This window comes from Centroberyx affinis, unplaced genomic scaffold, assembly GCF_046629955.1.
Source record: "Centroberyx affinis isolate AG114_WGS23_722 - 3 ecotype Tasmania unplaced genomic scaffold, CSIRO-AGI_Caff_v1 ptg001689l_1, whole genome shotgun sequence".
In the NCBI taxonomy this organism is placed as follows: domain Eukaryota; kingdom Metazoa; phylum Chordata; class Actinopteri; order Beryciformes; family Berycidae; genus Centroberyx; species Centroberyx affinis.
The window spans coordinates 72,427-85,696 of record NW_027280107.1 but is presented as its reverse complement, the minus strand read 5'-3'; the positions used below and the strand labels follow the sequence as shown (position 1 = coordinate 85,696).

The 13,270-nt window shown below is 42.9% G+C and overlaps 2 protein-coding genes across 2 annotated transcripts; one reads left to right on the top strand and one right to left on the bottom strand.

Moving 5' to 3' along the window:
• The first annotated feature begins 431 nt into the window (after positions 1-431).
• LOC139651589 (rabenosyn-5) lies at positions 432-9,209 on the top strand. The gene is made up of 12 exons (XM_071528562.1): positions 432-535; positions 1,644-1,930; positions 5,068-5,202; positions 5,329-5,429; positions 5,553-5,598; positions 5,697-5,858; positions 5,989-6,251; positions 6,483-6,553; positions 6,667-6,753; positions 6,861-6,963; positions 7,158-7,262; positions 7,355-9,209. The coding sequence occupies exons 2-12, from the start codon at positions 1,768-1,770 to the stop codon at positions 8,462-8,464; spliced, it is 2,346 nt and encodes a 781-aa protein (XP_071384663.1). The 5' UTR covers positions 432-535; positions 1,644-1,767; the 3' UTR covers positions 8,465-9,209.
• A 1,802-nt stretch (positions 9,210-11,011) lies between these two features.
• mrps25 (mitochondrial ribosomal protein S25) lies at positions 11,012-12,870 on the bottom strand. Its single transcript, XM_071528563.1, has 4 exons — positions 12,660-12,870; positions 12,095-12,201; positions 11,899-11,986; positions 11,012-11,601 (listed from the first exon to the last, which is right to left on the bottom strand). The coding sequence occupies exons 1-4, from the start codon at positions 12,791-12,793 to the stop codon at positions 11,412-11,414; spliced, it is 519 nt and encodes a 172-aa protein (XP_071384664.1). The 5' UTR covers positions 12,794-12,870; the 3' UTR covers positions 11,012-11,411.
• Positions 12,871-13,270: the final 400 nt, after the last annotated feature.

Genomic DNA, 13,270 nt, shown 5'->3' with positions numbered 1-13,270 from the left:
GCAGGTAGAAATGCAGACCTGTGTAATTCGACTGGGACAGCGGCTTCCGCGAGGTGCATGCCTTTCCCGGCAGGCATGCAGTATTCGGCATAACACCGGCACAAATGACTCATATTTACAATTCTCATATTTATTATTTTCATATTCACTCATATTTACACATTACAGTGCAAACAAATTGTAGGCTACTATACAAAACGTCATCACTTGGCTGGCATTATTTCAAGCAGCGATTAACCTACATACAGTACATACTACACGAGGACGACACTAACACAACAACAGCAACAACAACAACAACAACAACAAAAAACCATGAAACTTAAGGTGCTAAATTGTTGATATAACTGCTGGGGGCTACATAACATTTTATCCCTCTCGCGTCAGTTGTTTCGTGCCATTTGTCCCTTCTCCCGTGCCATACCGACTGTATGCTAATCACCTGACTAGGCAGGGCTGCTGTGCTGCAGCTGGGTATTTCGACCTGTCAAGAGAATCCAAACTGTCAACAACACAGTTATTGTTGACTAAATTTGTAAGTATAGATGATCCCTCGCGTTGATTGGTTCTCAGATATTTGTTTTTGTCTGCGAAGTTATATTTATTTCCGTGATTTTAAGCTACAAGATTGCAGAAACGATAACCAAAGCTAGCGAGCCTTGCAGCTAGCGTTCTAGCTACGTTGTGTCTGTTCAGTGTAACGGTAAGTTAGCAACATAATTGGATAGCAAATGGATAGTTAATATGTACATTTCACCATATAATGAACTTTGGTCGCTTGTAGCTATAGTAAATACCAGTACAATAATCATCTAACGTTAGCTATCTAGTTTATTTCCCCGGTTATGTGGACAGCTGCCCCAGTAAATTGTGCTTATGTTGTGCTTATGTTGAACTGAACTTTTACATAGCTCGCTTTACATGCAATGCTTAAGTCTGATTTCATTTTCATGTGATTCAAGAAAACGTGTATAAGTCGCCATAGTGATGCCACGATTTGCTGACGGCTACAGTTAGAGTGAAATGTTGAATTTGCATGGTTTATGCAACTCCACAGCTCAGTTTCTAACATGCAACTTTCATGAACCGGACCAGAGGGTGTGTGCATATGAGCCCGCCTTATTACTCATAGATTAAAGCAACATTACGTAATATGTGACACTATATATGGTGTAATAAACCGAATATATTTTACATTTACTTACATTCAATGCCCGGGGATTCAGAATATCTTGTAGTTTAGCAACATCTTCTGTAATTCAGTATGTCTGTCATATAATCTACCATTCATAGCAGAAACAATTGGATCAATGCTACTGGAAGCCTACTGAATAGTATTTTTAGAGAAGGTTTTTAGAAAATGTTCAGTTGTCCTCAAGTATTTAGCAAACTGTCCCGTGCCATTGTGTGTGTTTTAAACTGATAAAAATGAAGCATTCTAGCTTTGTGTTCAATTATGCATATTTAGGTAGGCATAAATGACCAGAAGTGTTTGAAATTCATATCCAAATGGAGTACATGTTCCAATATGGGTTGGATTTTGGGACAAGCTAGTCAAAATGTTCATCCCCCATTAAAGATTCGTTAGGAATGTGTTTCGTCTAAATCTTCACTTCTGCTTTGTTTTTTGTGCTAATCACCAGGCTTTTCTCAGGTGCGATGGAGCTGACATGGGGTGGCTTGCACACCCAGTGCCATGTGGAATGAAGTGGGATCCTGCCACCTTGCATCTTTTCTCTCCAGTCCTACTCCACAGCCTCACCTGTCATGGCCTCTAGCTACCCACCCCCCTTTGAGGGCACAGGGGAAGTGAAGGAGGGCTTTCTTTGCCCTCTGTGCCTGAAGGACCTGCAGTCATTCTATCAACTCCAAGACCACTATGAAGAGGAGCACTCTGGGGATGACCGCCATGTTAGAGGACAGCTCAAAAGTGAGTCTCGCCCACTCATAGACTCTGTTCACAGTCGGTGTCATTTGATGCTCATCATGTTCCACCAGCATCTGTTCCTCTTATATAACGAGAACAATTACAACCACAAGCAAATTAGGTTCACTGGTTGCTGCACAGACATATAGCTGCAATCAGTGCTGTATTGTTTGAATAGGCTGACATGGCCTTTGACAATGTATATGATTGAGGGAATGATTAACTTGTATGTTATGAAACGGCTAGGAGTCCCACGCTGTCTTCGCACTGTATTAGAAAGGAGTCCCTGCAGTACTTCTTCTATTTATCCTAACCGAGGAATTCAAATGTACAAAAGTAAAGTTGCAAGAACTCAAGTAGACCCCAGCACACTGAAGAAGGCTACTCTCTGAAGCATCAGTATTTAGGCTCCCCGATGCCATTAATAAATGTCTTGAGAAAGTTTTGAGCCCTGAGCATCTTTGTGAGTACAGACCTCCTTACTAAAAACTCAAGTAAGCTCCCAGAGCACAATCGATATTTAAACATAGGGACACTGTAGTGCAAGTGCAACAGTCTTGGAGTCGCTATGGGGAAGTCTTGGAGGCATTGATCTTAGCACAGGCAAACCTGCATAGAACTGGGTTTGTCACGATACTAGAATTTCTAACTTAAATACAATACCCAGGAAAATATCGATATGCGATACCATTTTCGATACCACGGGGGAAAAATGAATTTTCAATCTTTTTTTTTTAATTATTGTTTTCATGTTAAAATATAATTTTAACATGCAAGCAACTAAGCAAAAAACACAGACACAGAGACCCAAACTAGTCCCTTAATATCCGACAACGGAGGGGGAAATCCCGGTGCAAGCCAGACAGATGGACGGACAGACAGACAGACGCACGCTTCTCCATAACGTAGGCCTGATAAAACTCATTCAAAACTTTGCACTTACACAGCAGATTACCCCTGCTCTAGTCATCAGCCTATCAGAACACGTTTAGCTTGTTGAAACAACAGATACTCACCAATGAGCAGGAAAAATCAGCAGGGCTATATTTCAACGTCGGTCGCGCCTTCTGACCGGGCCCGGACAATGCATCTGAAAACCGGACAGTCCGGTCGAAAACCGGGCATCTGGCAAACCTACTTGATAACGTTAGCTAGCTCTGTAGCTAACGTTTGGTTTGCTAGCTATACTAAAACGGATGATGTGGAGGGTACATTAACGTTTATGATAAATGTTTTATGCTTCAGTGATGTTGAAACGGGATCTTTCGCTAACCTCTCGACTGGCGTGTCGGTCCTTAAGGTGCTTCGCCAAGTTTGACTTGTTATCGTCGGCACCACTCTGTGGCATTATGTGCTGACTGAGGCAACAACCCAGCTGACTGCTACTAGTGAGAGGAGGGGCTGTGGGCAGCGGTGCAGTGTGTGTGTGTGTGTGTATGTGGCTAGTGGAGGCGGAGAAATAATATGTTTGATTTTTCATTAAGAGAAAGCGCTGCTGGTATCGATACTGTTGCAAATGAGTATTGTATCCATTTCAAATTTTTTAGTAGCGATACTTATCGAAGTATCGATACTTAGCGAAGAATCGATACTTTTGACAACCCTACATAGAACAAAGCAACAACCTTAGAAAAGAGGAAGGTGAAGGACCAAATATGTTAAGCTAAGCAGGGGCAATGAATGAAATGGAGAAAAGGATGAAATGTGGAGAGGAACAAGCTTAGCTGGAAAGAGCTTTGAAATATGGTGGAATATTCATTACCGGAGCAAAATATGATGTGCTGTCATCACCCCAAAACCTCAACCAGTGGTGAGGTAAGGACCTCACATGTTTTTGTGAAACAGCATTGCTTAGACATATCCTGTCAGGATGCAAGGTTAATGCACTTGGCGGCATAGTCAAGGTTTGAAGTCCTTGTCAGCGGCAAAATGAACAGCAATTAATCCTTTACCCAAAGAGAGAGAGAGAGAAAGAGAACCCTATGCATCGCATTGGCTTTGTATGTGAAGGTGAACAAGAAATTATTATTATTGTGCCTGCATGTGCTACTTATGTAGGCACGAGTTAGAGAACTAGAGCAGGCTAGGCATTGGGAAAGCCTAGCCTACAGACATAGGCAAACAATTTATAGTCCCACCAGAGATTGTCAGCACCAGCTCGACCTGGTCCAGAACTCAGTTGACTGTTTGCATTATAGAGTTTGCTGTTCCATTGGAAGAAGCAGTAGAAAAGACAAATGAAAGAGAGAAGCTTAAATACACTGAGCTAGCAGCTGAGGCTGAACAGCGAGGCTGGAAAGCCAGCGTATCACCTGTGGAAGATTGGTATAGCCACATCTGCCACAGTTTACTAGGGATTCATTGTCAGGGCTATGGCCACAAAGCCAGCTTGTGAAGCAGACTAAAAGAGCTGCCAGTGGCTCTGGCTGAAAAGAAAGCACACCAGTTGGGGTCCTAAGTATGGAAATCCATCTAGTGACTCAGACAGGAGTTTATGAATCATATGATGGCATAGCAATGGCAGTAGAATAGGGTAGTCATACATCATCCTCAGCTCCTGGTATAGGTAATTGTTTTATATAGAGATAAGCTTACTGTTTGCTGACACAATTCAGTTTCTGAACTACGGAACAAGTTCAGAGTTTCAAACGAGGAGGTCATCGATCCCATTAGCCTCTGATTGTTGGTACAAAGTTGTACAAAGTGGTTTCTGAGCTGTGTTGTTTCAAGCCAGAGGGGTCAGCCATCTAATTAGCCTATTAGCCTATTGTTGAGATCGATGATGAGGTCGGAAATTATTGGGTGAGTTGTTGTGGACTAGGTTAAGTGTCAGGGAAACGTAATGTAGATGAGTACAGGTCAGATTAGTGTTAAAAGCAGATTAGATGAGGTTTGGATCTGGGTTACCAGAATTTATTGTTGAGCCTTCTGGAGGTGTTCGGGGCCTAATTCAGTGAAACATGTGTAACTTGGCATATCCACTCTCACCTTCTCTCCTAACATTGAAGCCAGTTTTCTCCACAGGAGCCCACCTGAAATAGCACTAGGGACAGTTACATCAGCTCCTGTGTGTAGGTACATGTCATATCCTTTCTTCTTTCCCACCTTGGAGTTAATTTTCTTTCCCAATTTGTGCACAGGTTTGGTTCAGAAGGCTAAGAAGGCCAAAGACAAGCTGCTGAAGAGGGATGGAGAAGACAGACCTGATACTGGCAGTTATGAGTCTTTCTACTACGGCGGAGTTGACCCATACATGTGGGAGCCTCAGGAGCTGGGTGAGACTGGAAAGCTAGACTGTAAAATTTGTGAAAATATATAAATATTTAGGGGGGGCATTTAGCAGCCAAGTGCATCTCTCCAATGAATTAGACTGATGGTTATGTTTCTCTTTGTCTTTGTAGGAGCAACCAGAAGTCACCTGGACTTTTTCAAAAAACACCGGGCAGCCAGGATAGATCACTATGTCATTGAGGTCAACAAGCTCATCATCAGACTAGAAAAGGTGTAGTTGTAACAGCTAATCACAACTCATTTAAACTATGATTTTCTTTCTACTGCTATGGAAATTAGACTTAAGACAAGCTTAACAGTGGCAACTCATTCACCATGAAAACTGTCTTTTCAGCTGACGTCTTTTGACAGGACCAACTCCGATGCCGCCAAAATCAGAGGTTTGTCCACGTTTTAATTGAAATTCAGATTCTTTTAATATATGTAAATATTATTAATTTGATATTACAAATAAATGAACGTTTATCCCCTTTTATAGCCATAGAAAAATCTGTCGTGTCATGGGTGAGTGACTCAGATGTCCCGTTCTGTCCTGACTGTGGGAACAAGTTCAACATTCGGAACAGGCGGCACCACTGCCGTCTCTGTGGATCCATCATGTGTAGGAAGTGCATGGAATTTGTCCCCTTGCCTTTGGCTTGTGAGTATGAACAAAACCATAGCAAAATACAGGAAATCATCAAAAGTCTGGTCCAGGTCAAGTAAACTTTCTGTCATATTAATCCAAACATTATGTGAAATGTTCGCCTTTTGTCTCTGGCTGTTCCCAGATAAGCTAACTAGTGGGACACGGGAGGCCCTGTGTGTACCTGGGAGCCCCGGCCAGTCCCAGTCCCCCCCAGCAGGGGCTGCCAGCAGCGGGATGGGCTCCAGGAGAGGCAGCATCAGCAGCCTGAGCAGCGTAACCTCCATGCTGGAGGAGAAGGACGACGAAAAGATTCGCTGCTGTCACCACTGCATGGACACACTGCTGAAGAGGCAGCAGAAGTTGGAGGAGAAAGACCACATGCCTGACATAGTCAAACTTTACGAGGTTGGTAACTGAAACCATCACCTGTCAGAACTGAAAAGGGCCATTACATTGTTTACAGTCTGCCTATCCTTCTGTTCCCCATAGTGGCACAGTTCTTTCTTACTCAGTGTTTTCATTCCAAAATTAAATCAAGTCTTCTTGAGTTTACACTGTTGTATCCTTCCTGTCATTTGATCTTTTTCTGTTGTGGTTTCCTGCCATTCACTGGCTCATATGTCGTCTTCCTGTCAGAGGCTGAGGCTGTGCATGGACAAGGTGGATGAGAAGGCTCCAGAGTATATCCGAATGGCTGAATCTCTCAAGTAAGCCCCATTAATTAGCAGTCAGAATTGAATAACCATTAATGATATTAGAGAGATATTCTTTGATGTGGGAGTGTTTTATTGATTACTGTCATGGCTCTACTCTTTCATAGTGCCGGAGAAATCACATACAATCTTGACACTGCTGGTGGACTGAGATTGGAAGTACAGAAATACTACGAACTAATCGATGCACTAAGGTAGATGCCGGGCGTGACCAACTGTTTCAAGTTTGAACAGTATTCTTTTGTCATATTTGTCATAACGTTTTTACAGAGATCAATTGAGTTCTGCTTATTCTTGTCAGTAAGAGGATTTTAACGCTGGGAGCGAAAGACGATCCACCACCGCATCCGAAGACCCTCCAGCTACAGAGGATGGTCCGCTACACAGCCACACTCTTTGTCCAGGTGAGACCTGATTCAGATAATGCTCAGCATCTGAATGAGGTGGAAAAACCAATGACGGTGTCTTATATCAACCAAAAAAGACAAATCCATCTAATTGTGTCTGTCTATCATTAATAATTTCCAATATCCCTCTCTCCCTCAATTCTTCCTCTCCCTCAATTCACCCTTTCTGCCTGTTGTCCTCCCTCTGTTAGGAGAAGCTGTTAGGTCTGATGTCTTTACCCACCAAGGAGAAGTATGAGGAGCTGAAAGAAAAGCGGAAACAGGAACAAGAGAAGAGACTCCAGCAAGAGCGACTGGTAAGAAGGTGTACACATACTGTTCTGTTTACTGTTCATTGACCAAACAAGTTACCAAATGTGTACACTTTGTATTCTCCCCTGCTCAACAGGCTTCACAGGAGGCCCTGAAGAGGAGGCAGGAGTCTGAGAAGAACCGTCCAGCTGCCAGTACCAATGGAGAGCTGCCCCAGGCCCCTAGAGCGCCCCGCATGACCAAAGCTGGTGGTTGGCTGCCCTCCTCAGACTCCCGCCACACACGCAGCGAACTGGAAGACCCCCTGCTGCAGCAGATAAACAACATCCAGTCATTCCTACGTCAGGCACGGGAAGCCCAGCGGGCGGACGAGGTGGCCATGCTGGAGGAGAACTTGAGTCAACTACAGGACGAGTACGACCAGCAGCAGACCAGCCTGGCCATCGCTCTCTCTCAGAAGCTGGCTGAGGAGGAGAGCTTGCAGCAGGAGGAGCTCCATCGCCTGGAGGCCCGGGAAAGGGAGGAGAGGGAACAAAGGGCTCCAGCTTTAGGCTCCAGCCAGCCTTCCTTCACCTGGGAGAGCTCTCTGGATTTCAGCCAGGCAGCGGGTTTTCAGGAAGAGGAAGATGAGGCAGCAGAGGACCTGACCCCTAAAGCCGAGAGGAGCCCGCCATCTTTAAGGGCTTTCCCTGCTCTTACAGGCCAGGAAGAGTCGCCCCCCAGGTTGAGGAGCTTAGGGGGGCATGTAACCCCCCCTGGTAGTGAAGGACAGAACAGCGCCTCCCTTAACCCCTTTGACGAAGAGGAGACTACCCCAATTGAGGAGGATCCGTCCAATCCCTTCTTTGAGGAGATCCAGAAGGAGCACAAAGAGGTGACCAATGGGAAGAAGGAGTACAACCCCTTTGAGGAGGAAGAGGATGGCGAGGAGGAAGAGCAGGCTGGGACCGTACCTAGCAACCCTTTTGAGGAGGAGGACGATAGTGACGCAGGCAACCCTTTCATGGAGGCCTCTGGGAATTCCCCAGGAGTCTCGACCAACCCCTTCGATGGGGCGGATGATGATGAGGCTTTGCCTGATGTTGACATGATAGAGGAGGAACTGCTGCTGCAGCAGATTGACAACATTAGGGCCTACATCTTTGACGCCAAGCTCAGCGGCCGTCTGGATGAGGTGGAGCTGCTGTCAGAGAACCTGAGAGAGCTACAGCACACCCTGCAGGAACAGAAGAAAAAAACACACTGACACCTTCCCCTAATAATCCCCCTGATCACCTGCTACTTACAAGGTTGTCCATCCAGCTCTACAAGGCTAGCTCACTGTACATGACTAATGAGCCCAATGATTTTGGTTTGGTGAGGTCAGCTGCACTGCAGAAAGATTAGGCTAGTCCTAAAACCAAGTATGTACTCGATATCACTAGTCTGAAGTGACTCCCTTCATTTGCTAGCACTGCAAGTAACATTTCATTCGTAGAGGGCATGTTGGCAACTGTTGCTTCTACTGATGCTGTTAACCCTGTTTTATCAGTGCAAACCAGTCTATGGGGCAAACGAAGATAAGGGAAGAATGTAACCTAAAAGATGATTTCTTTTTTATTTTCATGGGCCTGTCAGATGATTCTTTGAGTTGAGTGTAGTCTGTGGTCTTGGTGAAATTGGAATGCATGCTTTGGCTCTTTCAATTGCTATAAAAATGGCAAAATGTATCCATGAGTAAGACCAAACAAATGGGATCGAGTTGTGGCAACTGAAGTTTCAAAATCCCAGCTCAAATAATCTTAAATCAACAGCAGTGCTTTGTTTTGTGCTAAATTAAGTTCATTTCACCAATATTAGAGACATCTTGCTATTTGCACCTACAACAATTTATTAGTGTTTACTAAAGTTTTGCTGCTGTTCATGTGACTAGAACCAAAGAACCAAACCATGCATGACAGTTAAAATTGGGCCATTAACTATTCTCAGGCCAAATAACCATCCGGTAATTAAATGAGAAACAAATTGAATTATCCTTACATACTGTTGGTATATGCTCCATGGTTGGGTAGCCTAGCACTTTGAGGATACTGGCCATGAAATTCATCATGTTACATAATATTTTATCACATACTTAAATTACTAATTCAGTCACTCACACCACTTGCAAGTGTTGGTAAAGAGCCAGTGACCCTTTGTTTTAATAGATTTGTATGGGAAAAGCACAAGGCACAGTGTACACAGGAACAGGTCTTGCCGTTGCTCCTGGTTATGTCACCGTCAGACACACAGACAGGATCTTTATGATGGAGAGATCACAAGGAAATTTTTTTATCTTTAATCATACACCTAGTTAAAGGTACACCATCTACAATGCAAAATCCATGACAGGATTGCATAATTATAACAATAACTCATAAGTCGTGAAGTGTGTTCATTAGTAACAGTTTGGTCTAACAGCTGTTAATTTCTGTCAGTGAAAGTTGTCGCCATTTTTACACTTGTTAACCCATAGGTTTCACTCTCTGGCCTAATGCATGTTTTAGTTGAAATCATCACCAACGGGTTTGGTTCATGTATCATTATGTTTGTGTCTCCTCTGTCATGGGTGGCCTTGGCCTGGTTGCATGTTGGACCTCTATTCAAGATAAAGTGCACGGTAAATGCCACAGTGAGCCAAGTGAACCAAAATGTTTTCAAAATCCTACAGGTTGTGCTCTATTTTTATTGATCCAACTAAGCACAGGATAAATGCGTTAGCCTAGCTTTGAGTAAGGTTGCATGATTCATGTGTTCATGGTATCTCTGTGAAATGCTATTTGATGCTGGTCTTTCTATGGAGCCTGTGGCCAGGCTTGTCTTCCTTCATTCTTGGTTTTTACAAATGTGGACATACTGATAAAGGCTGTGACCTCTGAACACACTACTCTTTTTCGATGCGATCTGCCTAGTCTTGACCCGAATGTAAAGCATGCTATCCATTCAATAGTTTCAACTAATAAGTCCATTTACAGTACTGTTGTAAAGCTGATTTAACCAGGTCACTCAGCACATTATAGGCAACATGAAGACAGTAAATAAGACAAGAATTCACTGTAGTATATACAAAAATAATCCCCATCTTTTAACTTGATCCACCAACCTCTTAGGTCACAGCAAAATTTAGAAATATATTAACACTAAATCAATACAGTACCAGCAAGTATTATCACTCACAGTGCTGCTAAGTCTTTATATGAATCTGAATGCAATAGTGCTTTCTTTCATTCAGAACGTCCCTATTTCTCTCCATAGACCAGGCAGTATTTAGTGTTGGCTGTTGATCACACACCACTAATCTATGTTGTCAGCAGAACGTTTAAGCAAAACAACTCAAACTCTAAATGATGTATTGTGGCAAATGTGAATAACTTGAGTAGCTTTTTAATATGTTAGCAGTTCACTTCGTTACGCCGGGAAGCGATTAGGTGCAACCTTCTCTGCATTAAAAACTAATTTTATTGCAAAATTAAAACATGTTTTGGACACTCAGACCTTCATCAGGCAATTTATCAGCATTAGAAGATTCCATCTCAGCACTAATAAAAAGAACATTGTCTACAGTAAAATGTGTGATTGTATTTCTCACTGAGTTTACCAATTTGATTAACCTATTTGTTTGTGTGTGTGTATATATAAACTACACAAAACACTGATCTGAAGTTGATAATGATTAGAATATTCTGGTTGCTATTATTTACAATTTAAATTTCCCTAGTGTTAGTATGGAGCGAAACAGCAAGCTAGTTACTATAGCCACATAAGTTAAAAAACCTTTTTTTTTATTTGAATGTTGCAACTGCAATATTCAGTAGAACATTTACATTGTATCAAAGACATCACACCTTGACTCAAATCAAGGATTCTGCACCAGGCCAGACAAGGTGCAAAAACATAGTTTGATGTTATTTTATCCAAACCTAGCCCTCAGTTACTAAAAGCCCAAACATCAACATCATCTGCTGCTAGTTTAGTGGTCTTTAGGATGGCTTGGGGGGTCTGAATGGTCTCAGTCCAGGAGGCCCTTCATGTAGCATTATGGGGACCATTTAGTTAACACTATTTACAAATAACAGAAGGCGATGTGCCAGAATGTACAAAATCAAACGCATAATGTCAGACTGTCATAATATAGTCCATTGAATCAGCCACGGTCTGCTCTTCTCGACAGCCTCTCAGTCCTGTGAAGCGGCCATCTGGGTGCGGTATTTGCCAGTCATCTCTTTGGGCAGCGGCGTGGTGCCAGGACACGGCACCTGGCCCTCCACCTCACAGATACACTCCTTCACACAGTACTTCTTTGGACCAAAGTTGGCAGGGTTGGAGGCTTCCATCTTGGTTAAAGCCTCTGCCTGTAACATGTCTCTGTGAGCAGAAGGGGATAGAAACAACAACAAAGAAATTAACAGTTCATCCAGTAAGTATACAAAATGTGAACTAGAGATGAAAATGTCCAATGCACTGGCGAGGTTGCCATTACTTTAGTGTGATCAGCTAACATGGGATTCTTCAACTTGTATATCTGAATTAAAGATAACACTTTCAGTTCCTTTCATGATGACATGCCTAAGGCCATTCATAATCATTCACACAGATGGATCTTGCAACAGCCATCTCAGACATAAGGTCACACACAGTTATCAGTAAATGAGGTTGTCTTACTCTGTCTTGCCTAGAATCTTCTTAACATGCTGTGCAATTTGTTTGTGGTCCTTCCCTTCCACATCCACGAGCACCTGCTCCCCTTCATCTGCAAGAGAGAAAGGGAGAGTAAAAGAGAGAAGAGATGAGCCCAGTAGACCCCACTAAAGCATGATCTAATCCAACACAGGCCAAACAGCAGGACGGGGCTACGCACCCAGGTAGAACTTCAGGAACGGTGAAGGCGTCATGTTCTTGAACATTACTAGTTGAACCCATGGGTTTTTGTACTGGATTTGAGGAATATTGAAGAATACAAACTTTCTGCAAAGATCAGGGAGAGGTGCACAAATTAGGAATGGTTATCGTCACGGTTTAATATGCCCATTTGCCTGACTTTATCTAGGATAGTAAATCTATGAGAATGTTCTCATTATCTCAGGGAAAAAAGACTGTGTTATCTCGAGATAATGACATGAATATATCGATATCGCGAGGAAACAAGAAAATTACCTCGTTATCATGGGAAAACGGCGTACAGTAAATAAATTTGATACATGTCCTCAATGAGCTTCCGTATGATACTACTTACTGACAGTAATGCACACTAGAACGACCTCATGTAACTTTATATTAGCCTAAAAAGGTGGATATCTATTATGTACATTAAAGTAGGCAGACTTGAGTGTTGGTGGGTTTATCTACATATTATATCTATATAATACTTCCATGGTTTATCCTCCACTACATCGTTAGCTGCCGTTAGCTAAACCGTCGCTGACCTTGCTCCGTCGCTGAGGTCTCCATGCGTGTTGTAATTCACCGTCATGACCCTCACTCTGTTTTTAAAGATGATGTCGCCTTTCTGGAGATATTCCAGGGTTCTTCTGATCGGAAACCTTCCTTTCATAGGCATTTTTACAGTCTTTATTTACACGATATCATCTGAAATCTGCCTGTGCCTGGACGCACAGCCCGTGACAACGAGAGGCCCGTGTTGATGACGTTTGAAGTCGTTGTCAACCTAGCAGCCTGGTACTTGTAGTTTTTTGTTGTTGTTTTTTGGGGTTTTTTTGCGTTCAAGCGGTCCATGCTGCATCTCAACCTGAGGGTCGGGACCCCCCAAGCGGTCGGAAGATCATTTTGGGGGGTTGCGAGATGATTAATGGGAAAGGAAAAAAACATATTTCTACGACACAAATTCATTATGTCTATTTTTTTTTTCTGATTTTCCTCTAATTTTTGCTTTTTTTTTGTGAAATACTGAATAGTTTTCAGGCTCTAGGCCTCAACCTGAGAAGTGACAGGGTTGTGAGAAGACATCACTTCATTTTAAGGGTCATGAACCAAAATACTAATTAAGTCTTGTCTGGGCAGCTCAGCTCAGCTCACA

Excerpts from the sequence above, each read along its gene's own strand:
- LOC139651589 (XM_071528562.1), top strand. The coding sequence starts at position 1,768 with ATGGCCTCTAGCTACCCACCCCCCTTTGAGGGCACAGGGGAAGTGAAG. Across the intron at positions 6,252-6,482 it reads ACATAGTCAAACTTTACGAG|AGGCTGAGGCTGTGCATGGA; the intron begins GTTGGTAACTGA and ends TCTTCCTGTCAG. Across the intron at positions 6,964-7,157 it reads CAGCCACACTCTTTGTCCAG|GAGAAGCTGTTAGGTCTGAT; the intron begins GTGAGACCTGAT and ends TCCCTCTGTTAG.
- mrps25 (XM_071528563.1), bottom strand. The coding sequence starts at position 12,793 with ATGCCTATGAAAGGAAGGTTTCCGATCAGAAGAACCCTGGAATATCTC. Across the intron at positions 12,202-12,659 it reads GACCTCAGCGACGGAGCAAG|AAAGTTTGTATTCTTCAATA; the intron begins GTCAGCGACGGT and ends TGATCTTTGCAG. Across the intron at positions 11,602-11,898 it reads AAGATTCTAGGCAAGACAGA|AGACATGTTACAGGCAGAGG; the intron begins GTAAGACAACCT and ends TTCTGCTCACAG.